Genomic DNA, 27,120 nt, shown 5'->3' on the forward strand with positions numbered 1-27,120 from the left:
TATATATGTGTACAGGTATACATAGACAGAGGGCACAAGACCAATTGAATAGGAAGGGATGATATTTAAAAGGTGAAATTGAGAGGTGAAACAGGAATATAATGAGAGGAGATGGGGAGAGACAGAATGGGGTAAATTATCCCATATAGAAGAGGCAAGGGAAAACTGTTACAATGGAGGGAAAGAACAGGAAGGCAAAAGGGAATGGGCCAACCTTACTCTCATTGAATTTGGCTTAGGGAGGGAATGACATATACACTAAATAGGGTATCTCACCCTACAGGAAAGTAGGGGAGAAGGGAATGAGAGGGGGGATGATGGAGGGCAGGGCAAGTTGTGGGGGGAGGAATGTTGTAAGCACACACTTTTGAAAAGGGACAGGGTCAAAGTAAAGAATAGAACAAGTGGGGGGGGCAGGATAGGATGAAGGGAAACATAGTCAATCTTTTACAATATATCCACTATGGAAATGTTTTGTGTAGCTACACATGTACAACCTATATTGAATTGCTTGTCTTCCCAGTAGGGGTAGGTGATGAGGGAGGAAGGGAAAGAATCTCAAATTCAAAGTTTTAAAATCAAATGTTTAAAAAAATCATATATATATTTTAAATGCAACTGGGAAATAAGATGTACAGGCACTGGGGTATGGAGATCCATCTTGCCCTACTGGAAAGTTGGAGGAGGGATAGGGGAGGATATAGGAGAGAGCAGATTGGGGGAGGGGTTATAAAATAGGATTGCTGTTTTGGGGTGGTGGGTGGGGGAGAGACGGGGAGAAAATTTGTAACTCAAAATCTTGTGGAAATGAATGATGTAAACTAAAAATAAACATAAAATTTAAATTTAAAAAAAGACTGTGTCTTTTCCCACAGTTACACAACTAGGAAGTGACAGAACTGAGACTCAAATCCAGGTTCCCTATTTAGAGTTCCTGTGCCATTTCCATCACAATACATTGCTTCTTAATGGATTTAAGTAACAATATCCATGGTTTTGGTTTTGGTTTTTTCCCAGAAGGCATCCACATTTAACTAAGCCAGAAGGGTCTTATAAATATTGTTTTTGCTTTTACAGACTCAGTGCCATGTCTACCAGTTAAATAGCCTCTCCTTCCCAATCAGAACTATTGGCAGTATGATGAAATCAGAGTTAGAAAAGATGTCATTTCCATTTCCCCTGCCTCTTATTTCAATGATTTAGGAATATGATTTCATTGGTGTCATCACTCCCTCCAATGGGGTAGATTATAACTTTTGTAAGATGGCCTTCTCATGTTACTATAGCCAAAAATATTCATGATTTTTTTTTGCTTTTTGGAGGGCAATTGAGGTTAAATGACTTGGCCAAGATCACACAGCTAATTTTTGTGTTAAGTGTCTGAGGCCAGATTTGAACTCAGATTCTCCTGACTCCAGGGTCAGTGCTCTATTCACTGTGCCACCTAGTCACCCTGCCAAAAATATTCATGACCTAGTGGTCAGTCCTTTGGAAGTATCACTCACACATAGCTAGGTTAATCATTTGACAACAGACATGCATTCCATCAATCAAGGAGTATCTACTTGCAGCCTTCTTCTGACATAGCTTCAGGATCTCAGTGTCACTTCCACATCATATTAAGGTTTTGGTGGAATGCTTTAGTGGAGATCCCTACTCCTAGATAAATTAATTAGGATCCCTAATTATTTTAGGAAGATAAGCTATTTTTCATCTTCTCAAAACCTTGCAGTAACTAGGGGAGGGAGTCATTAGGAGAGCACTGCTGAAAATCTCTTAAGTGGGGAGAGATGGTAAGAGAAGGGCTTGGCAACAATGAAATTCTTTAGTATAGTGGAGTATAGCCTGCTAGAGCTAGAAGCTGATCTTAGACATCATTTAACAACTCAAAAATCTGTCACTTCCATTTTAGCTTTCCTTTCCAATGAAGAATACTAGCTAACTTCAGAGAGTGTGGGAAAGGGGAATATGGATGAAGAAAGGGGTATGGAACAGACTTGGAGATCTACCAAATAAGGTCTGGTTTATTGTGGAAGAAAGAATACTGGTCTGGGAACCACAAAAGTAGTCTTCTATTGCTGAATTTGTGACCTGAGAGAAATCTCTCTGAGTTTCATTTCCCTCTTCTGTAGAATTAAGAGGTTTAACCCAATTATATTTAAGTCCTGTCCAACTCTAAAGCTCCATAATTCAATGCTTTGAGAACTTCCAGTAGGCCATATTCTGCATGTTGGGAATCCCTGATCTAAACCACCAAAGACAAGTTAGATTTTTTAAAATAAACATCTTTAATCATCTGTTTTAACAATTAAGCCCCTGCTGCTACTCATAGCTCTAATGAAAGCATCCATTTAGCTCTTAGTCTACAACTGTCTATTGGTCATAGATAAAGATAGGAAGAACCATAGCTTCTGGGTTGGTATTGATACTGGTCTATCATACTTCAGCTGTGTCTGTCCAGAGAGGTGTAAACTGGAAGAAGGAAAAGCAAGAAAGCAAAAGAAGAATTTTTGTAGAAAAACTACATGGTTCCAGAGGTTAAATATTCTCCAATGATTTCCCTTATATTTCTGTGATTATGTTCTCCTGTTTTTGCATTTGTCCCTAGGGAAGTCTTATGCAACACCCAAGTTTCCTGATACCTTGGATGCAAAAAACAAATAAAGGCTGGGAACTGATGTTTCTGTGTCGCAAGGTTAGAGAAAGCTGTATCCTTGACAGCATTTTCTGAGCTCTTTCCCATTTCTCAGTACAGCCTGAGTCAGAGGTCACAGAGTCTTCATATCATCAGCCTTTTTAGTTTGACTTTCCACAGAGAGGAGAAATGGGAAGAGGTCAACTCTTCCTAATTTATTATGGATTGCTTGGTATCTTGTTTTGCCACAGAGCCCCCCAAAAAGCTGATCTCATATCAATACTTTTACAAATATGGATGTGGAAAATTATAATAAGAGCTAAAATCTATATAGCATCTTATGACTACAAAACATTTACACACATTAATACACTTGAACCCCATAAAATTCTGTGAATAAGGGAATGGAAGTATTATTATCACCATTGCACAGATGAGGAAACTAGGATTGAAAGAGTTTTAAGTGATTTGCCTAAAGACATATTTTTTATTAGAGCCCAGGTGTTCTGACATCATTCTACTATGCCCCATTGTCTCCCTAAGGAACAACTGATACTAGGTATGTTGGAGCCAGGGAAAGAATTACCGGATAGGATGTATGACTGCAAAGACAGTACAAAAGCAAATTTCTTGTCCAGAATGAGAGGTTACTGTTTATAGAGTAGCCTAGAGACCTACAGAAATCAAACTGAAAGGCTCTTGACTCTTTGATATAAAATTAAGTGGGCAATAAATGTGAAACACAAGGTAAAAGTAGGTAGTAAAAGAAGGAGGATGTTGTGAAAGCCTAGCCATTGTGCTAGGTTCAGTCAGGCTGGATTACATGAATAAATTATGGACCCATAAATGGCCTGCCTCTGTAGACATATCCCAAGATTTTTTCATACCATGGCAAAAAAGCTTTGTACAAATGGCTGAGCTTTTAATGTGCAGCTGAATTCTGTGGAGAAGTAGCAAGTCACAATAAAATGGAAAAATAAGAGTCTTAGAGTTGTAGACTCCATATGCTAAAGGTCTCTGCACTTGAGTTGTGATTGTTGGGGTGTTGTTCCAGTCATTTTTCAATCCTGTCTAACTCTTCCTGACCTCATTTGGTGTTTTCTTGGCAAAGAAACTGGAATAATTTAACATTTCCTTCTCCAGATCATTTTATAGAGGAAGAACTCAGGCAAGCAAACTTAAATGACTTGCCCAGGGTCACATAGCTAGGGAGAGTCTAGGACCAGATTTGAACTCAGGAAGATGAGTCTTCCTGACTCCAGACCCAGCACTGTGCCATCAAGCTGTCCCTGGCTTGTGATAGAATGCTGGAAAACTTTGATTTTATGGGTCAGCTTGGACTGTTTTTATCTTAGACAACCAAGGGGTACAGTAGACAGAGTACTGGGCTTGGAATCAGAAAGACCAGAGTCCAAATCTGGCCTTAGATACTTACTAGCTTGTGACTCTGGGCAAGTCACTTGATGTCTGTCTGCCTTAGTAGATGTGAGTCAGGCTTTAAATGCTAGGTGGAGGTGTCTATATTTGAACCTAAACGTAATAGGGAGTCATTTTGAAATAGTGGAGTGAAATGGTTAGACCTGTGCTTTAAGAAATTCAATATGCTAACTATATGGAGAATAGATTGAAGAGGGAAGACACTTGAGGTAGGGAAACTAATTAGGTGACTATGCAATAGAACAAAGCAATTGCTAAAGAAGAGATGAACTAAGGTGGTAGCCATGTGAATAGAGAAGAGTGGATAGATGGAAGAGATATTGTAGAGATTTTAAAAATATATCAACTGATATGAGATGAGTGACAGTAAAGAGGCTAGCATGATGCTAAAGATGTGAACTAGGGCGACAAAGAATAACTGTGCCCTCAACAGAAATAGGAGAGTTTGGAAGAGGGCTAGTTTTGGAGAGAAAGATTATGAGTTCTCTTTTGGACATGTTAAGTTTTAGATGCCTACAGAACATTTAGTTTGAAACATCATTTTTTATTAAGTAAAACTACTTAAATCTTCTGTCATCCTCTATAAGATTTTAGAAATGAGACTATATTCTAAATCAGCATTACCATTGTCTGCCATGTCTCTCCACTTGACAAGGAAATCAAGCATTGATTACATGATAGGTGCTAGGCTCTTTTGTTCTGCTCATTGAGGTGATAGATTTACGTCAATTTAACTTGAGAATGATAATAAACTTGTATACCTGTCCTTCTGTCCATTTCTCACTTATCACAACCAAGAACTTGACTAAATAACTTTGAAGGGAGTTGTTTTCATTGCATGCCAAATCTTCACATATTTATTGTCTTCCAATTTGATATTTTGACTCCCTTAGACACCTTAGACTCCACGTGTCCAAAATTACACCCATTATCTTTCCTCTTAGAACCTTCCCCCTTTCAAACTTCTCTATGACCGTTGAGGGCAATATCATTCTCCCAGTTACTCAGGTTCACAGCCAAGGTGTCATCCTTGACACCTCACTCTATCTTACCTATCATATCCAATCTGATTTTACCCTTATAACATTTCTCCCATATCCCCTCTTTGCTCTTTTCACACTTCCACCACCTTGGTGCTGACCCTTATCACCTGCATTATTGCAATAGCCTGTTGGTTGGTCTCCTAACCACAAACCTACCTCTCCACACTCCAGTTCATTCTCATCTTAGCTGACAAATTCATCTCCCTAAAATGTTGGTCTGACCATGTCACTTCACTGCTCAACCAATTCCAGCAGCTCTCTGTCACCTTCAGGATCATTATAAAACCCCATTTAGCATTCAAAGCCCTTCATAAGCTGACCCCTTTACCTCTCCAGTCTTCTGAACCTTATACCCTTCACCATATACTCTGATCAAGTAACACTATCCTCCTTCCTGTTCCTTACACCAGATACTCCCTCTCCTATCTCTGGGAATTTTCACTGGCTATCTCCATGCCTGGAATATTCTTTCTCTTCATCTTTTCCTCCTGGTGATGGGGTGCTTGGGTGCCTGTGCTCGGACTCCAATTCCAAAATTGAATTTCTCCTAGCTTCAAAATACTATCCCTGGCAGGTTCTCCCCAGCCCAAGGACACTCTACCTAGCAATTACTCATGAGTGGGCCCTACCAAAACACTTATTTCTCTCCCTAGTATAGCAACAAACCACACCTGTTGGAATTATTAGTTTGAACTGGCTTTATACTGGCTCATAAAGATATTCAGTACCCACTTGACTATCTATACCAACTCCCTACCACATTATATGCATTCTGGACTCCTCATTATGTGTATCCTAGACTTAAGTATCCTCCCTACACCTACCTTGTCAAGCGAGACATTGATTGGTGGCAGACTGGGCAATCCTCAGTCCACCCTAACCACTAGTTAACTTAGTGAGGTAGCAGACCTAAAAACCACACCTCCCTGTGCCCAACCCCTCTTGGGCTTTTAGGGTTGAACTCTGATTAAAAGTCCTGCAAAGTAGACACAAAAAGTACATGTTCCTTTAAGAACTGACCACTCTTTAACCACTCCCTGATCCCCCTGAATCACCTAATTAGCATATTTGGCACATATTTTACTATAGTTTATCATATGATATAATCTAATATCCCATATATTACTATAGTTTATCCTAAGCTTTAACTGTAGGTTACTTAAGGACTTTTTTCTGCTAAAAAGCATAAAAATAAACCTTTGCCAACTTGACTTAAAGAATGCTTGAGTCTATGAATTCATTCCAGACTATCCTGTCCTGCATTCTGGTCCTTGAGGAGTCCCTGAGCTCCACTCAAACCACATCACTGGCTTCATTGGCTTCCTTCAAATACCAGTTAAAATCCCACCTTCTCTGGGAAGCCTTTCCTGATCTACCTTAATTCAAGTACCTTCCCTTGGTTGATTATTTCTAATTTATTATGTGAATAACTTATATGTATGTAGTCAATAAATATTTGTCCCTAGTATATGCAAGGCACTGTGATAAGTACTGGAGGTGCTGTTGTTTTCCCATTAGACTGTGAACCCTTTGAGAGCAAGGACTATCTTTTTTTATCTTTCTTGGCATCCCCACCACTTAGCACAAGGCCTGGTGCATAGTATGCACTTAATAAATGTTTATTGTCACTTAACCCCAATTGCCCTCCAAAAAGCAAAAATAAATAAATAAGTGTTTATTGACTGACTGATATTTGCTCTTATAAGTTGATGGTTTGGCTTTGCACAAACATGTCATTCAAAATTTAATAACTCATCAATAACCAATTGTTTCCAATGTGTTAGGATAGAACCAATTTTGCTTTGGGGAATGTCACTGCATCCTTACTAGGTCTATCACCTCAAAGTTTGCTTCTTTAAAATATACACATATACAGATTATACATATACATATATATGTATATATAAAACTTCTGTGTAACCTTTGCCTTCTTTTATTTCTTTTTTCAGAGTCCATAGTTCAACATAGTTTTTCCTGTCCTCCCCTGAAGTTAAGTTTTAAATTGTACATTAATAAACTTCAGAGAGTCTTATTGACTTCACTGTAGAATTTCTCTATATCCTCATTCCTTGTAACAGATAGCATGGAAGTTTCAATTATCTTCCTGGTTATCTTTTAAGAGATGCACATTATGAGCACTTCAAAATAAGATGATCAAATATCCCATGAAATGATATTTCTACTCTTAGGACACACAATAAAACCTACTCTGACAACTCCTTATTTTTCATTTTCAAGGAGAATTTGTGAGTCATCCTTCCCTTTAGTTGCAACTTCCTTTTGTCTTTGGGTTTCATCTATTTAAAAAATGTCAATATTGATATGACTCAGTTACCCCAGTAATAAATCCGTTCTTTGATTACCAAACAAGCACCTCATATTTAGGATATCAAGAGTTAATATTTAGAGAAGGTTTAAAAATTATTTGGCTCTTATCATTCCTTTCCCCGTTTTGATTACTCTGCCACCATCAAAGCAGAAGTTGAATTGGGCTACACAGGGGAAAGAGTCATTTTGTATTTTTCTTTGATTCAAGGATTGCTACTTTCAAAAAATTATCACCTAATGGTCATTCTATAGCTGATGAGCATAACTATACGTAACTAGTCTGGTAGCATAGCAGAGAGAGAGCTGGGCCTGAAATCAGTTCAAATATGATCGTATTTACTAGTTATATAACCCCGGGCAAGTTGCTTAACCTCTGTCTGTCTCAATTGCAAAAAAAAAGGATAAATAATAGTACCTATTTTCCTAGGATTCCTTGTGAGGATGAGATAAGATAAGATATGTAAAGTCCTTAGCACAGTATCTGGTGCACAATAGGTTCTTAATAAATGCATGTTTCCTTCCTTCCTGGACCATACTCAAGCTATTCCAGCTTGATAGAAACTTCTAGAATTTGTGCCCTAAGGGCATAGCTTTTGAGAACCCAGAGTCACTGCCATGTCACAGGGAGAAACTCAAGAAGGACTTTGAGGAGGTCTGTCACCACAAAATACTTACACAATACTTAAAGGTTGGGTAGTTTCATCGTTATGAGCAGTTCCCCAATAGATATAAATTATGACTTCTCTCTGACCTGTCTTTTAAAGTTGGAATAGCTAAAAAAAATTCACCCATTTTGAGACTAACCTTAGTTGATCCTCAGATGACAGGCATGCAATCTATCACCAAACCTACACCCAAAACTTATCCAGTGTGGTACAACCTGCCAGAGTTTGCATTCCAGGGCATCATCTTTAGGAACCCAGAGTCACCTCCAAACCACAATAATACATCATAGAATTTTAGCAGAGCATCACAAAATAATGCTGGTCAAATTCCCCTGATATAAGTTCCTAAGTGTACTAGGTCACTATGGTTCTCTTGTCCCTGTGAAATATGCACTTTGTCCAATGCAGATGCCCAGTTTCTCCAGTGAAATATTTGCTTGACTCTTTCCCTTTTTTAGAACAAAAGCATTTCCATAGAACCATGCTGGGGGGAAATGTGCTCATCCTCCTTAACATCAGTCTCAGAAGTCCAAGAAATAACTAAAGATATTTTTGTCTCCCCTAGTAATCCTCTAGAGGTCCACCATGAATTTATTTACATCTTTTTTTGAATGTATGTATACGTTTAGCCTGTACCACTTGTTGAAATAATTTATTCTATGAGTACTATCTGCTGCTCCTTCTTCAATGTAACCTTCACACAGTGCCCAAAGAATCTACCCAGTGCACAGATCTGCTTTCCTACACAGAAACTTTCATTCAATCTTTCATTTATTCACTCAACAAATAATTATTAAACTTCTACTATGTGCAGGGCACAGTACTAGGCACTTGGAGAGGCATAAATTTTAGATAAACCATAGCTCATGGCTTCATGCAGCTACACTCTTACAAATTCCTTAATATGGTCTTTGAGACCTTCTACAAACAGGATCCAGTCTATGTTTTTAGCCTTTATAAACTCAGCATTTATATCAAACCACATTATCAGCTATCCTCAATCTCATCTTTTACTTCTCCCACTACTGTGAATTTTTGTATACAGCCTTCCTCCCCCTCCATGTTTGGAACACATTCCCTCTTCATCTCTATCTGATGAAATCTGCCCCTTCCTAAAGGGTCCAGCTAGGTGCCATGCTTTCTATAAAGCTTTCAGGATCTTTCTCTCTCTCTCCCTGTTTCTCTCCCTCCCCCCCCTCTGTCTCTCTGTCTCTCTCTCTCTCACACACACACACACACACACACACACACACACTCGCACACACGTACCCCTCACTTGAAAGTGATCTCTCCCCACTAAATTCTCCTATACTTCTCTTTTCCCCAATCTGATGAGGCAGAAAGAATACAAATCCTTTTTTAAGAAGACTTTGGTTCAAGTCATAGATCTGTTACTATCTGTATAACCGTGGAGCCTCAATTTCTCCATGGGTAAAATGAAACCAATACTTGTATTATGTAGCTCAGACAGTTGTATTGAGGAAAGCGTTTTAGTCTGTGTTCTGTACTGTAAATGTACACTGTCACTATTATTATTTAGTTGTGTCAGTGTCATATACCCTTGATCAATTATAAATTCTTGAGGACAGAGACTGTTTTGTTTTTCAGCTTTGTATGCAGAGTATTTATCACAGTGCCTTGAACCTAGAACATGTTGAATAAATGTTCTCTTTGAATTGAATTAAAACCTCCTTCATTTGTCCTAGACTTACCTCTTTCAAGTTTCAAGGTGTAGGAGCCTTTCTTAAGTCTCCTAGAATTTGGCAAATAAATCTGCTTACCTAATCTAGAATTATATGAGCTTTTATGATACTTCTTCTCATGCTCTCTCTTCCAAAGTAATAAGCCCCAATCTCTATTCTGTCTGCAAACACTTATGTTTATGGCACTCTAGATGGTTTTTAAGGTCCCTGTTTTGGGTCATCTTTATTAACTCTTCTGTCTTCTTTGCATTCTTCTTGGGGTTTTTTTATCTTTAAAGATCGCTTATTACATCTTAGACTTATTTCCTACTTATGACCTAAAAATTAAAAAAATTACTTTCCAGGAGTGTATTTTCTTTAAATGGTTTACTTCCTCCTTATCATTAAGATCATAAATGTCATCATCATATCTAGCTCAGTTTCCTTCCCATCTTTTATACAATTTTCATTTACCTTAAGTGATTACTTCAGCCCTTGGTTTAATAAGTAATCTTATTAATGTACCACTTTAACTGTGTTACTTCCTTATGCAGAAATTTTCAATGGCTCCTTACTGTCTACTCAATAAAGTAGACATCCTGATTCTGGCATTTAGGTTTCCACCTGCAATCTAGCTCCAATCCACCTTTCCATTTCATATAGTCTATATATCTAGTCAAATGGGACTATAATCCAGCTTTTATCATTCTGTTCCTTCCCAGTCCTATGCCCTGATCAGTATATAAGGTTCAACCCATAATTGAGTACTAATTGTTTCTGAAACATTTTGAAGAAAGAATTGGCAGGATATAGTTATTGATTAGGCCTAGCACAGTGCCTGACACATAATGCTTAAAAAATGTTGATTCATCAACTAGTGATAGGGACTGGACTTGTGATTTCAAAGGTAATAAGGAACTCTCAGGTGAAGAAACCCACCCCCCCACCCTGACTAAGGTCACACTTTCTACAACTTTTAAAGTCTTGGAGAGCTGCCCCTAGACGCTGAAAGGTTAAGTGTTAAGCTCAGAGCCACGTGGCCATTAAATGTCAGAGGTAGGACTTGAACACAGAGTTTGTGGCTTCAACACCAGTTCCCTAGTTTTTGTGCCATTCTGCTTCTGGTTATTGACTAGATAGAGTTAATGAAGGAAAGAAAAGAATACAAGATGACACTAAGATTTTTCATCATGAGTAAGTAGGAACAGAGTAGTATCATCAACAAAAAGGGAAACAGCATGATGCAGTGGAAGAGGCATTGGATTTGGAATCATAGGACCTAGTATTGTATTGTGGCTCTGTCAACTAACTAGTGATATGATCCTGGGCAAGTCATTCTTACCTCTCTGTGCTTCTATTTCCTCATTTTTAAATGAAGGGAATTGAACTCCATGATCTCTAAGGTCCTTTACAGCTCTAAAATCTCATATATCCTTTGAAATGGGGAGTTTAGAGTAGGCAGGAGTAGAGAGAATTGATTTGGGATAAATGATAAGAAGCAATGCACAATGATGAAAATCACCAGGTGAGGAGCAAGGAAATATTTCTCTTAACTTGAATTTTATGAGGACAGAGGACCAAGGACTGAGCTCTATGGAATGCCTATGGGTATGAATGGAAAGATGACATTGAGAAAGTACAATAAAAGGGAGAAGAACCAGAAAGCCAAGAGAGGAAGAAGTTTCAAGCATATGTAATAATCAAGAGCTTCAGATTCTGAAGAGAAGTCAAGTAGAATAAGAATTGAGAAAAAAAAATTAGATTTACAAAATCATTGTTGACCTTGAATGGCAGACTGGCAAAAACCAAATGCTATGAAATCAGAATGACCAAAGTTGGACTCAAAAAACAAAAATACAAAGACACTTCCCTTGACTCCTTTGCAAAAGTTTGGACCATGTGTGTCAAATACTGCATATAAAGTCAGGTTCTTTTAATATGAAGCTGACTTTCATGGAACTTTTTTTTTCCCTTCTTTTCTTCATACTTTATTAAGGAATGATTCTTTGTGGGGGGGAGGGGAAATACAAGTGAAAGAAGATAACAAAAGATGTCAGTGAAAATATACTTTTAAAAAGCATCAGTTGTTTGGGGAGGCGGGGTTAGAAGTCAAACAGTAGGGAGCTAAAGAGTAAATAAAGGATAAAATGTAGGCAGTGGCTACAAATCACTCATTCCAAAAGGCTGGCAGTAAAAAGAAGGAAACGGGCATGGTGTTATGGGGGGAGGGGGACAATAGGATCAAATAAAGGTTTTCTCTAGATGGCAAATGCTTCTATATGTCTAAAAACAGGAGAACACCAAAGATGTGGGTAGAATAAGGGTAGATATAAGATCCTTAAGATACTTAGGAGAGATATTATCAAGAGAGATAACACTGCAATATTTAAGGAAAAGAGGAAACAGTGGAGATAGAGACAGAATTAAAAAAAAAAAAACTGAAGCCATTTCCTAATAAATAAATAAATAGTCAAAGGACATGAACAGACAATTTTACAAAAGAATAAATCTAAGCTATCAACAATCATGAAAAAATGCTCTATCACTAATAATTAGATAAATAAAAACTAAATCAATTTTGAGATTCTGCCTCACACTTATCAGATTGGCAAAGATAACAAAAGAAGGAAATTACAAACATTGGGGGGACTGTGGGAAAACAGGTACTCTAGTGCACTGTTTGAAGAATTTAAATTAGCTAAATATTCTGGAAAGCAATTTGGAACTATGCCCAAAAAGTTATCAGACTGTGAATATCCTCTCACCCAGCTATATCTCTACTAGGTCTATACCCAAAGAAATTTTTTTAAAAAGTGAAAAAGGTGCTCTGTATACAAAAATATTTATAGCAGCTCTTTTCTTGGTAGCCACAAATTAGAAACTAAAGAAGTATCCTCCTATTGGGGAATGGCTGTGGTATGTGAATGGAATGGAATACTGTTGTGCCATAAAAAATGAGGAAATGGACTATTTCAGAAGAAACTGGTAAGACCTTTATGAACTGATGCAGAGATAAGTGAGCAGAATCAGGAAAACAATTTATATAATAGTGACGTTACAGAGAAAAAACTACTTTGAAAGACTTTAGAACACTGATCAATAAAATTAAATGAAAAACCAAGAGTCCAAAAGAATGAAGATGTGGCACTAATCTCCTGCCAAAAATGAAACTTGACACTAATGAAATATAGCAAGAACATACATAACCCATATAAAATTGCTTATCATCTTAGGGAAGAGGGAGAGGAAAGAGGGAAGAAAGGAGAAAATTGGGACTTGAAATTTTATTATAAAAATGAATGTTAAAAATTGTTTTGGGGGGGCATAACACTGGCCCTGGAATCAGGAGGACCTGAGTTCAAATGAGGCCTCAGGCACTTAACACTTACCAGCCATGTGACTTTGAGCAAGTCACAACCTCAATTGCCCTCCAAAAAGCCAAAAAAATTTGTTTTTACATGTGATTAGAAAAAAAATTTAAAACCATTTAAAAGAAAAAAATGTAACAAGAGACAAACATTTCTATATATGGCTAATGTGGGGATTTATTTTGCCTGACTACGTAGATATGCATTGAGATACTTATTGTTGTTGTTGTTGTTTAATTTGATTAATAGAGGAATAGGTCCTATGGGAAAGAGAGATTAATTTTTTTAATTATTTTTAAAATAAAATTTAAAAAACAAACTGAGAAGTGAGGGGTTTTTTTAATCTTTCAATCATATAATTTTTGAAAATCATGATCTTACAGGTCATGAAGTTCAAGCCTTACCTAAAACATGAATCCCTTCTACAACTTCCCAATTAAAGTAGGATACAAGGTCATTTGCTCAGGAAAAGGGGCATCAGAGACAGTTGTGGACATGAAAATCAAAAAGTTTAGAAGAGCTACTGTGGAAGATATTCAGGATCTACAAAAGATGCACAATCATGCACAAAGGTTTCATCGAGCTCCTCCTTGACGGACTAACGTAAAACGGTACTTGTCATAATCTTGCAGTGCTATTCCCCCGAATTTTGCCATTTTCATTATAACCTAAACATTTTTATCAGTTGGTTTCCTTTATTTTCTTGCATTTTCTATGTATCCTATGTGAAGCTTTCTCAGTCTCTCCAGTGCAAAGTGATTTATTCCTCATTTGACCTCATAACACCTTCTATTCCTCTTAAGAATTAATTCTAAGTTATATAAGTTATATTGGTTGGCTGTTGTCCTTCATTCTCAAAGAGGACCAAAATGACATCAATATGCGAGAGTCAAGTTACATTATGTCTGACTGTGGCTGATCAGACCAATATGACTTCGTAATATTCTACCACAGGTTGGGTACAAATAGTCCATGTTATTTGTATATGTCTCTTCTTCCCCTACTAGACTAGAACCTTCTTAAGAACAGCCACTATATGTGTGGAGAGAGAGAGAGAGAGATAAAATAATTGTCTCTTGCCCAGAATGTAGCACATTGCCCTGTACATAAAAGGTAAAAAATAAGCATTTGTTGAGTTAATGAGTGAGTTTATCATTCACATACAAAGAATCAATGCTTCCTTTTCCCCCATTTCCTACCATTCCTTTCAACCCAGTAATCTCATGTTTGCTATCCCACAACATCTCAGTTACTTATCATAAATCATAACTGTGTTCTTTAGGCAAGATGTAACTATTTTTTGCTTATGCTCCTTGGATTTACATAGCAACACTGCAGTCATCTCACCTTGAAACAAATGGTTCATTAGAACAAGGAAAAATCATGTTTCCCTGATCTCAACCTGACTTCTCCTTCCTCTGTGCCTCTATGTATTTTCTTCCTATGCCAGGAAAAAAAAAATTGCTTCTTATCTTACTGATATTCTTCTCTTCCTTTAAGGGCTCCCTCAGTTGCAGACTTCTCTATGAAACCTCTTCAGTTAAAAGTGATCTCTCCCTTCCTGAAATCTGTCAGGCCATACTGACTTTTAAGCGTGTGAAACTTTTCTGATTTGCATTATAGTTATTGGTATATATGTCTCACTAGATAGTAAGCACCTGAAGGACAAGAACTAAGATCATTTTCTCATCTTTGTATTTCTGGAATGGCACCTTAGACAAGGCAAGTGCTCATTAAAAATTTGTGGAACATATACCATTTGTAATCAAAAATGTGAATTCACAGAATCTTAGAATTTGAAGAAGCCTCTGAGATAATTTGGTCACTCCCCACCTGAAGCACAAATCCTCAGCTACAATTTCCATGACAGCTAGCTACTTAGTCTTCATTCTAAGATTACCAATGACAGGAAGTCATTATATACAGAGGTAACCCATAATACTTTCATAGCTTCCATTTATTGGCCTTATTTTGACTTACTTAGACCAAGACGAGCAAGTTTGATATATGTGTGTGTGCATGTGTGTGTTTGAGTATATGTACGTATGTACATATATATATATATATATATAATATATATACATATAATATATATATATGAAATACCTTATGGGTGTAATCACATTACAACCTTACTCCACCCCAGCCTCAGAGTCTTTAATTCTTCACATGAAACATCATCAATTCCTTCAACCAGTCCTTAAATGACAATGTTTGTAATCTCCTCCCCAACCTTTGGATGCACTCCAATTTGTCAATCCCCTACCTAAAATGTGGTATCCATTAAGTATTTAATTTACTACCACAATTATAATAACTAAGGTAAAAATCTATAAAGGTCAGGACAATTGTTTTCAGTGGGATAACTGTGATAATTATCCTATCTCTCCACTATTTGGCTGTAAACTCTTGGTCAACACATACAGATTTCACTATTCCATGCTCTAACTTAATCTAATTTGCCAAACTCTGAACAACTTGCAGCAAAAGTTGAATATAGTGTGAGAGAAAAAGTTTATGGAGAGAGACAAGATTTCCACAGAGCACAAGCCTATAAATTTCAGAAGAGAATGACTGCATTCTGCTCTATTTCATACAGTAATTTGCTCCCAGTAATTTGACCACTGGCATAACAATATGGCCCCCAGTCAAATAAAACAGTACCTTCACCGCTGGTTTGTTAATTGCATTATGGCATTCAATATGCTGGCAGTGGATGGGATTCCAGGCTGTAAAGCAAAGCACAACTGATCAATATTTACTCATTATAGCTACTACATTCCCTACTATATCCCCATAACACCACCACTTCAGTGGTTTCATTATATTCTTGTTTAAATAGTTCCTTTGTTGAAAGACCTTAAAGCATATTCTTATCATTTAAATGTCTGAACAATTCAAAAACTGGGGGAAAAAATTACATTCATACCATCCTTCTCATGGAATGACACCAGACAAAAAGTAGGGGTCCTACAGAATGAGAAAATAATACCACCAGATTTTTGTATAACCTTTTTAACCTAACAAAGCATTTTATCATCTATTGCTGAAATCTTTAAAATTGTTGTATTATTCAAGTGTTGGTATCCCCATTTCACGGATGAGAAAACATAAGACTAGAGAGATTAAACAATTTGTCAAAGCCTATACAACCAGTTGGTAGCTAAGCACAGTCTAGAGCCCTAATTTCCTGACTCCCTGACTTGCTTTCTTTCCACTATGCACTACTTCCCTAAAAGTCTCAGATTTATTCATGTGAAAGTATCCCAATTTGGTAATACTTAAGATCTGTGTTAAGCTCTTTCCTAAGTCATGAAGGATCATAAGCCCATACTATTTATTTAGGATTTAGAGATAGAAGGGACATTAGTCCAGTGCCAGGGGTGGGGAACCTGCAGCCTCAAGGCCACATGTGTCCTTCTAGGTCCTTGGGTGCAGCTTTTTGACTAAATTCAAGTTTTACAGAAAAATTCTTTTATTAAGGGGATTTGTTCTATGAAGTCTGGATTCAGTCAAAGGTCTACATGTGCCCTGGAGGCCTCAGGTTCCACACCCCTGGTCTAGTCTAATCACTTCTTTTTACAGTCAAAGAAACTGAGACCCAGAGAATGTACATGATTTGTCCAAGGTTACAAAGGCAATAAGTAAGGGGCAGAATTTGAACTCAGGTCCTCTGACTCTAAATCTAGCACCCTTTTTACTGTACAGTAGAAGAATGAAGGGTTAAATTTCTCCACCAAGAGAAATATTCCTTCTCCCAATAACCCCACTCAGGATTGTGTCTGCCTTATTCAGATTAAACTTCTGTTTATTTGTTTGGGGGTGGGGGGAGGTTGTCTGTTTGTTTATTTCTATCTAGATTCTTCATCTGGGACACACAGAAGGTAAACCAAGAAACCATGCCAGTGGGATCACATGAGAATGAAATGCTTAGCTAAGAATCATCACTATCCCTGTAGTGCTAATGCCTAAAGCACTTCAAAAAAATTTTTTCCTAATAAGGTAATAACTAGTTTATTTTGGGGAGAATTAAAGGTGTCACCTTTTCATCCTATAAAGCTGTGAATTTCTTCACAAATAAGATAACTGTCTAAGTATTTATCTTTGAATATCATAATATCATAGACATTAGGTTCCTTGGAGGTCAACAGGAGTGGGGAATCTGTGGCCTCAAGGCCACACGTGGTCTTCTAGGTCCTCAGGTTCAGTCTTTTGACTGAGTCTAAGTTTTATACAACAAATTCTTTTATTAAGAGGATTTGTTCTGTGAAGTTTGGATTCATTGAGGAACTAGAGGGCCACATGTGTCCTGGAGGCTACAGGTTCCCCACCCCTCAACTAATCTCCTCATTCTACACTGAAGGAAACTAAGGCCTACAAAGATTAAATGACTTGTCCAAGGATAGAGGTAGGAAGTATCAGAGCTGGGATTAAAACTCATGCCTTTTGATTCTAAATCCAATACTCTTTCTACTGGATGACGCTAACTCTCAGTATAAGGTTAGAGTCATAGTAAGCACTTCATAAATGCCTATAGTTTCCTTGAATTAAAAATCCAACTTGTATTTATCATTCACAATAACAATTTTATTACCTATAATTGATTTTTAACATTCTTATAAAGATGCCAGGTTACAAATCTATTACACCATTTTAAAATGAATTATTTTACATAATTTTCTAAGAGCTGTTACCCAAAGAGATCGCCTCATCAACAGTAATAAGTCTAAGAAATGTTTTTTATGATGTGAGTGTTGCTGCTGAGACAGTCGGGGACTGCAGCAATGTTTGAATGCCCATGCTAGACATCAATATTTTTCAGTGTCATGTTCAGTAGGAGTCAGTACAGACAGACCCTGATCAACCATTGGGGGTTAAATCAATAAAATCAGAAAAGATCTGAGTCAGATGGGACCGTAATGGTCATCTAACCCAAACCTTATCTGATCATGAATTCCCTCAATATCACTCCTGACAAGAAGTCATCCATCCTCTGCTTAACGACTTCCAGGGATGGAGAAATGACTACTTTCCGAAAGAATCTCTTCCACTTTTGGAAAACTCTAATCCTTAAGAAGCCAATATCTACTTATGCAGTTTTCATCCATTGATTCTTCCCTTTTGGATCAAGTAGAACAGTTCTAATCCCTCTATATTACAGCACTTCAAATACTTGAAGAAAACAGTACCTGCTGAGAGGGATGGGAACAAGTGGATATTAACTTCTGCTCTGCTCACTTCTGTATAGCCATCTCAGTACATTAAATGGGACCTTTGTAACCAAAACAATATACCTTTGAAAATGCTTAAGAAGCAGGTCTTATTTTTGGTAGTCCAGAGCACCATAGGTCTCTTTTATATAATACTTTTAAGTTTTATAAATCACTTTCCTTACAACAACTCTGTGAAGTATGTAGTACAGGTATTATTGTCACTACTTTAAGTGTGAGAAGGCTGAGGCTCAGAGAGGTCAAGTAACTTGCCCAGGGTCACACAGCTAATAGGTGTTAGAGCCAGAACTTGAAGCCAAGTACTCCTGACTACCATGTTCTTTCCACTATACTACAATGACCTCGTAGGTAAGTGTCAGCTATCACTTATCATACAATGAGTCTGTGACCAGGGCCAAAACCCCACCAGAACAGATGGGGCTATGTCCCATTTGGCAACATCTAGGTCCCAGGTGGAAGTCCTCACCTTTCTCAGTAACTTATATCTTGGGGTGTTCCATATTATTCCTGAATGCCTACAAGTACCTGCATATGTCCCTGCTTGTGGCATGAATGAGTACTTGAACCATTTCTCTCACTAGGTTGGGCTCTTACCTGTATACTGCAATCCCCTGTACTCACTTATGGCCCCTGGAGGTTTTAAATTGGGCCAATAGTGAAAGAGCATTTGCACAGCCGGAGGTTTCACTTGAGAAGGTCCATATGCTATTACATACAGCAAATCCTAAATAGAAAGAGAAAATTCACTCAGCATCACAGAACATAAAAGTGTCGTGGCCATCCAACATTACTAAAGAAATATTACTAGATTTTACAGTAAGTTAAGCAATAAAAAACATATAGAAATCATATTACAGAAGTTCCAACGTAAGACACCACAAAGAATACACTGTGAGCCTGTCTTATAGGTGAGACTACCTTATAACACAGTCCTTCCGACTTAGACAAAAATTCTTAATGTAAGGTCTGAGTGGGTCTCATCTTATACCAAATTCTGTTCCACAGTGAATTAATATTCTAGAAGGATTTAGGCTATACATAATGTCATCTTTAAAAAGTACATCTGTTATTTTAAAAAAAAGGATTCAGGCAAATTGTTTATTTAAATTAAATAATTTGTCATCTGAAAATATAAGAGAAACAGGAATAAACTAATTCCACAACTGAAGACATGTTCATTAATTTATTCTGTCAGCACACTATTCTTAAGGCATCATTTCTATTCCAACTAAAAACAGATTCACTACCAAGGAAAGAATTATATGCACTATTACATGAAGAGAGTAGGATTTTGATGTTTTTGACCTACACAACTTATATTTGTCAACCATCTTTTACAATGTTATGCAAGTTCAATTTGCATCCACCAGATACATTTGATCTAAAACTTACTTTCCAGACTTCTTGCTTATATTTCATGAGGCATTCCAATAACTGGCAATGATACACTAGAAGAAGGAAAGTGCAATTTTAACATAAAATTAACTTGTAAACACATGAAAAAATGCTTATAGACACAATAATAAGGCTATACGACTAAAAGTAATCAAAGAATTAGTCATATTCATAGCTAGAAAGAACCTGAGAAAATTGCAACATAAAACATCAGAACTGGAAAGAGATCTAACAAGTATATAAGTAAACCTTCTCATTTTATAGATGAGAGTCTAATACCAAGAGAAGTCAAGTGACTAGGCCAAGATCATGAAGTAAGTTACTGGCAAAGTTAGGTTTCAAAACCAGGTCTCCAAACTATCAGGCTAAGGACTGATTCACTATTCTACAGTTGGCATTAAAAAAAATTCATTTTTATTTTGTCAAAGTTCCAAAAATAAGAAATGGACTTGAAATCCATAGGTCTTTCTTCTAATATCTACTAGAAACATTTAATTTATCATGTTAAACTTAAGGGACTCCCAAGAATCACAATATATATAGTGTATGTCACCTAGATTTAAAGAAAGTCAAGAAATAGTCTTGAGTCTTGATAGAAAAAGCTAAGAGGGGGCAGCCAGGTGGCACAGTGAGTAAGAGCACCAGCCCCAGAGTTGGGATAGCCTGGGATCGAATCCGGGCTCAGATACTTAGCACCACACCCAGAAATAACTGGCCGTGTAACCTTGAGAAAGTTACTTAACCCCAATTGCTTTTAAAAAAAAAAAAAGAAAGAAAGAAAAAGCTAAGATATTCAAATTGAAACCTTCCCTGACTGCTCTAGCTCAAAGTTGGCAATCCTTCTTTCAAATCCCAAGCCCCATTTGCTCTTGGTTTCAATTCACTTAGCACCCATCTCATAGCTCCATGACTATATGTTTTGCCTCCTGAACTAAACTGTGAAGTTACATGAAGACAGTGGCAGTGTCTTTTTTAATTATTTCCTATAATTCCTAATACAATACACAGGGCATAGTTCAACTATTGTGTGCAGATTGAATAACATTAAGAAGATAATTTCATGCCATAAGTTACAAGACCAGACTATTAGTTACAATGACCAGGCTGCCATTTGCTATTCCTATAATAAATTCAAATGACCTCATAACGGAGAGATCAATACCCTATCACCTCGTGCCAAAGAATCCCTAGGAGGAATTGTTTTATTCTTTGAGAATTCCTCAACAAGAAGCCCAGTGAGGCAGAAAGTAATAGATTTGGATTCAGAAAATCTAAGTTTTGTGTCCCTACTCTGCCACTTAATAGGGGTGTGATTATGAGCAAGGTACTTCATTCTCTGAGTCTCATTTCTCTCAATGCAAAATGAACTATTTTTCTAGACTAAGAAAAAGTACATTAAAAAAGCAGTCATATGGGTTTTCCCCAGTGACAAATAAGGCAACAGATCTAGAGGCACTCATACTCACAATGGTGAGTATTTTTTTATATAATACAGAGAAAACCAAATATATTTATTCATATGATGCACAGAAAACCAAAAGGTAGAGAGCATTCATTAATACTAAAACACTAAAGTTCGGCCTGGCTTGACCAGACCCCATATCAGACTAATTAGAAATGTAATAAATCTGAACTTTATCTTGTTCGTCCTCTGTACTGGATAGAGATGATATATGGAAAATCATTCCTTAGTCAAATATATTTTTATGAAAGTCTTACACTATTCATTGGAGAACCTTATTTTTTTATATCTGAGAATACTTTAAGAGAGAAATCATAAAAGTTGAGGTTAAAAGCTGGATCCTCCACCATAGAATTTTTCTTTCCTCATAAATGAGAATTTTAAAAAATCAAATAAAACCTGATTTTACATGTGTAGAATGTGACTCAGAATAGTTTGCCCTTTAAGGTCCTTTTTCAGTATTCATTTGCAGATATGCTTATGCAAAAATCACACTAGGTACAAATCTATTAACCACTAGGTTAATAAATTTCATTCTAATGTGAATATTCATGTCTATTCCTACTCACATATTTTCAGTGAAAGCTTGTTTTTCATCATTCTGAAAGCATCATGAGCCAGCAAGTTTTTTCTCGCCTCCACAAGGAGGCTAGAGAAAATTCTATTTTGATACTAAAGTCTGTTTTCCAATAGGTTTCCTAACATCTCTCTAGTCCACCACAATAAATCTTTCTCAGTGAGAAATAACAGCCTGTTTAGAGTCATAAGAGTATTTCATGATTGTTTTTGAAATGGACTTAGGGCTCCAGGCCTTTGGAGAGAAGTGGAAGGAGCTAACACTCTACCTACCTGGGTTCGATGTGTACTGCATTGCTATCATTAACATAGATGATGCCGAGAGATTAACATGTGCGGGAACACCTTCTCTCCTTGATGAACCCACTGGAAGTAAACATTTTTGTATTAGACACAACATAATGTACTTTTATTTATCATTTTGCACAAGGCATGCTAACTGACTTTTAAGCTCCATGAGATCAAGGATTGTATCTGATATAAATTTTGTATTTCCCTAGTGTGCTACACAATAAATAAGAAAGGGAGGGAGGAAGGGAGGAAGGAAGGGAGGAAGGAAGGAAGGAAGGAAGGAAGGAAGGAAGGAAGGAAGGAAGGAAGGAAGGAAGGAAGAAAGGAAGGAAGGAAGGAAGGAAAGGAGAGAGTGAGGAAGGATCATCAAGTATGATGATGTAAAACCAACACCTACAAGCAGTACTCTGCACTGTCTGCTCTCCAAAAATGTTTATGGTTGGGTTATAACATAAACAAAAATGTAAGATCATTTAGGTACCATGCAACGAATGTTAGATTGATTTGGCTAGTTAGAGAGGGCATTTTTGAAGACCCAAATCCTGAAGAGCTTAAAGGGAAAATGGGCAGTAAGATTTTTGTGTGAATCCTGGCATCTGAAGCCTTGCCTCTTTAATAAGCAGAATGGAGCATGGATGATAAATGCAGCTTCACTGTAAAAGGGCACTCCATCAAAATATGGAAAGGTGGGCCAAAGGGTCACTGAGTTATGCTTCCAGAGTTCCTGTTTTACTCTGACTTTCCTGACACCGATTGCTTCCTCTAGTTCTGTGTTCTCACCCAATTCCCATCTTTAATTCCTGTGAACCAAATCAACCCAAACCTTCCAATTTCTGGTTTTGCTGTCTTCTTTGGCATTGTTACTCCACTCTCAACAACTCCCTGAATAGAATCTTGGATCAGACCCCAATCAGTAAGTGGAAACTCTCCACTTCTATTTACTAAGATCAGAGATTTACAGTGGCAAGGAACCGTAGGTGTCAGTTCGATACACATCAACCCCCAGCCAACAAGTAAAACACCTTTGAGCAACCATCATTTTGATGTTCATACTTTACACAGTCAGCAAAGGCTAGCTTGACGTGATACTGTTCCAGCACAGGGAGCAACTTGAGTAGAAAAATGAATTGCATACAATTGGTAGAACGTAGGTCTATCTATCTAACAGAGAAAATACAGATATTGCAATATGGGACCTGAATTATATTAAATAGCATGGAAAAAAACTGGAAGAATATGTTGAAAATGTATGTTTAGGTTTGTATTTGGTAATTGAGGACCTCTGGAAGAATTTGGAGGGGTAAAAGACTATATTGTTGTTACCTCTTTCTAGAAAAAAATGCTAATAGCTCATGCTAGTAAAGTACTTTCCAGTTTATAAAATACTTTCCAAACACTAAGTCTGTCAAATGGTGGTATTGTCCCCATTTTACAGATGGGAAAAGTCATGTACATAGAAACCAAGTGATTAGCCCAAGGTGCCAGTAAGTAGTAGAGGCAGCACTTGAATCCATTTCTTCTTATTTATTGGTTTAGTCATCTTTCCACTACACGAGCCTGCCTTTCAGACTAACCCCAGGGGGAAAATTCAAATTTTTTTGTGATACTGTTCTTTGGGAATGTCTTTACTTTTGCTGTAAACCAGCTTAAAGTAAGGATGACATATACTGAAATAGGGTACCAAAGGAGGCTGTCCTTTCTATCACTATTGATCTAACATGTGGTCAGATCACAAAATTAAAAGCCTTCCCTTTGCCAAAGCCCTGGAAAATCGACACTGATGATGTATAAAAAATAAAGTACCTGAAGGATCATCTAACAGACTGAATACAAACAGCTCACCTCTAATTTAGTAAAGATGCACAAACACACATTATTTATTGAATCTAGTTTTTGAAAAGATATGATGTAAACAGATGTGAAGTCTGTACCCATGAGACTGAATATAGGCAAGAACACAAACAACAAGGAAAAAAATCATTCAAAATATATTTCTCTCTCTCTCCCTTCCTCTCTCCCTCCCTTCCTCCCTCTTCTCTCTTGCCCATGACAACTCTGTGAGACGAGAGAAATAGATAGTAATGTACTCATTTCACAGATGAGAAAGTTGAGGCATTTAAATGGACTGCCCATAATCACATAATTAATCTAAGAAATGTCAAGTCCCAGTTCTCTTGATTTCAAGTCTAGCATGCTTTCCACTACCATGTTAGACTGGATGAATAGAGTTAGTGTAGCAATAACCTATAACTCCTTGGTCTTGAAGGCCCCAACCATTCATACACCAATGAAGATTCATATTGCTATTACAATAACAGTTAAGATTTGAGACACAGCTGAGCATGTTTTCTGAAGTTCAGTGACATCCTAAGGGAATCCAGGCTTGAAAAAGAGAATTAGTGAGACAACATAGACCCCAAAATTCTAAGGAAGGCCAAATTCTTAGAAAATAAATCTAGGAGGCATGATCCTTTGCAAAACATCTTGCCTCCATGAATATGCTTGAAAGAAGGAAGGTAGATTCCATCAACAAGTTTTAACTTGGATACAATTGGTAAGCTTCTCTGCCAAAGGACATCCCCAAGCATACAATATTTCAAAGGTACCTACAAATCCTAGAGTCAACTCTTACAGAAAGAAAGATTTCCTGGGTAGAATACAAATGATTTTCAGTCTTTAATCAATTCCATAACACACACACAATATGTATGTATATATATATATATGTGTGTGTGTGTATGTGTGTGTGTGTGTATATATATATATACACATACACAGACATATATATGTTTATACATGTCACATATGGAAGAGAAAATTTGAAAACAAAGGCTGATATAAAAGACAAATCTGATTTTTAAAATGAACCAAATGTTGCCCTCCAGAAACTCAAAAGGCATTATTAACTGGTAAAATCATAGCAGCTGGTATCTGAAGCAGGATGGCATTGAGGCCTTACCACTGTTATCCTCTTTATTTTTTTTATTTTTTTAAATGCTTTATTAACTTCTGATTTATATCATTCGTTTCCACCAGATTTTGAGTTACAAATTTTCTCCCCGTTTTCCCCCACCCATCCCCCCAAAACAGCAGTCCCACAGGATATCCCCACCTCCAGTCTGCTCTCTCCCATATTTTCTCCCATACCCGTTTCAACTTTTCCAGTGGATCTCTATGCCTCAGTGCCTGTATATCTTTTTTTTTCTTAATAACATGTAAGATGGTATTAATAATAGTATACACACACACATATATATATACATATATTTGAATATTTGATTTTAAAACTTTCAATTCCAGATTCATTCCCTTCCCCCCCGCCACCCACCCCCACTGGGGAGACAAGCAGTTCAGTATAGGTTGTACATGTGCGGCTAATGCAAAACAATAACATAGTAGATGTATTGTAAAAGACTGACTATATTTCCCTCCCTCCTATCCCACCTCCCACTTGTTCTATTCTCTACTTTGATCCTGTCCCTTTTCAAAAGTGGGTGCTTCCAACTTCCCTCCCCTCCAGCCTGCCCTCCCTTCCATCATTCCCCCTCACATCCCCTTCCCCCCCCTATTCTCCTGGAGGGTGAGATCCCCTATTTAGTGTGTATTTCCCTCCCTCCTCAAGCCAGATTCAATAGGAATAAGGTTGACCCATTCCCTTTTGCCTTCCTATTCTTCCCCTCCATTGTAACCATTTTCCCTTGCCTCTTCTGTATGAGATAGTTGCCCCACTCTGTCTCTCCCCATCTCCTCTCATTATATTCCTCTCACCTCTTAATTTCACCTTTTAAGTATCATCCCTTCCTGTTAAATTGGTCCCGTGCCCTCTATCTATGTATACCTGTAAACGTATATACACACATTCACGTATGTATTCATATGCCCGCATACCCTCATATAAAGACATATATATATATATATATATATATTTCTAATCCCTTCAACTACTGAGAAAAGTTTCATAAGTTACAATTATTGTTTTTCCATGTAGGAATGTTAATAGTTCAACTTTGGCCAGGTGGCTCAGCAAGCAAGAGCACCGGCCCCAGTGCCAGGACGACCCGGATCAAATCCGGGCCCAGACACCCAGCACCACACCCAGAAACAACAACTGGCCGTGTAACCCCGAGCAAGCCACTCAACCCTGATTGCTTTAAAAAAAAAATAGTTCAACTTTGATAAGTTCCTTATGATTTCTTTTCCCTGTTTACCTTCTCATGCTTCTCTTGCTTCTTGTATCTGAATGTCAAATTTTCTATTCAACTCTGGTTTTTTCAGCAAGAATGCTTGAAAGTCCTGAATGACCATATTTTCCCCTGAAACAGGATACTCAGTTTTGCTGGGTAGGTGACTCTTGGTTTTAATCCCAGCTCCCTTGACCTCCGGAATATCACGTTCCAGGCCCTTCGATCCCTCAGTGTAGAAGCTGCCAGATCCTGGGTTATCCTGATTGTGTTTCCACAATATTCAAATTGTTTCTTCCTGGCTGCTTGTAATATTCTCTCCTTAATCTGGGAATTCTGGAACCTGGCTATAATATTCCTAGGAGTTTTCTTTTTGGGATCTTTTTCAGGAGGTGATCGGTGGATTCTTTCAACCTCTATTTTGCCCTCTGGTTCTAAAACATCAGGGCAGTTTTCTTTGAGAACTTCCTAGAGGATGCTTTCCAGGCTCTTACTTTGGTCATGGCTCTCAGGCAGTCCAATAATTTTTAAATTATCTCTCCTGGATCTATTTTCCAGGTCAGTGGTTTTTCCCATGAGATATTTCACATTGCCTTCTATTCTTTCATTTGTTTGGATCTGTTTAACAGCATCTTGATTTCTCATAAAGTCATTAGCTTCCATTTGCTCTAGTCTAATTCTGAAGCAATGATTCTCCTCAGTGAGCTTTTGAGATTCTTTTTCCATCTGGCAAATTCGACTTTTTAAGGCATTCTTCTCCTCATTGCCTTTTTGAGCCTCCTTTGCCATTTGAGTCAGTCTGTTTTTTAAGGTATTATTTTCTTCA

The 27,120-nt window shown here is 37.4% G+C and overlaps 1 protein-coding gene across 1 annotated transcript in view; it reads right to left on the reverse strand.

Moving 5' to 3' along the window:
* Nucleotides 1-27,120, reverse strand: part of UNC79 (unc-79 homolog, NALCN channel complex subunit) — a 345,437-nt gene that overhangs the window by 270,939 nt on the left and 47,378 nt on the right. Inside the window, exons 5-8 of the mRNA XM_069086022.1 lie at nucleotides 22,096-22,188; nucleotides 19,782-19,837; nucleotides 18,984-19,113; nucleotides 15,823-15,887 (exon numbers count right to left, since the gene is read on the reverse strand). Coding sequence (XP_068942123.1) covers nucleotides 15,823-15,887; nucleotides 18,984-19,113; nucleotides 19,782-19,837; nucleotides 22,096-22,188 — 344 coding nt within the window. The remainder of the gene's footprint in view (nucleotides 1-15,822; nucleotides 15,888-18,983; nucleotides 19,114-19,781; nucleotides 19,838-22,095; nucleotides 22,189-27,120) is intronic.

The sequence above is a fragment of the Petaurus breviceps genome, unplaced genomic scaffold, assembly GCF_028583685.1.
Source record: "Petaurus breviceps papuanus isolate PSGF00001 unplaced genomic scaffold, PetGlider_PUasm1.0 177, whole genome shotgun sequence".
NCBI lineage: Eukaryota > Metazoa > Chordata > Mammalia > Diprotodontia > Petauridae > Petaurus > Petaurus breviceps.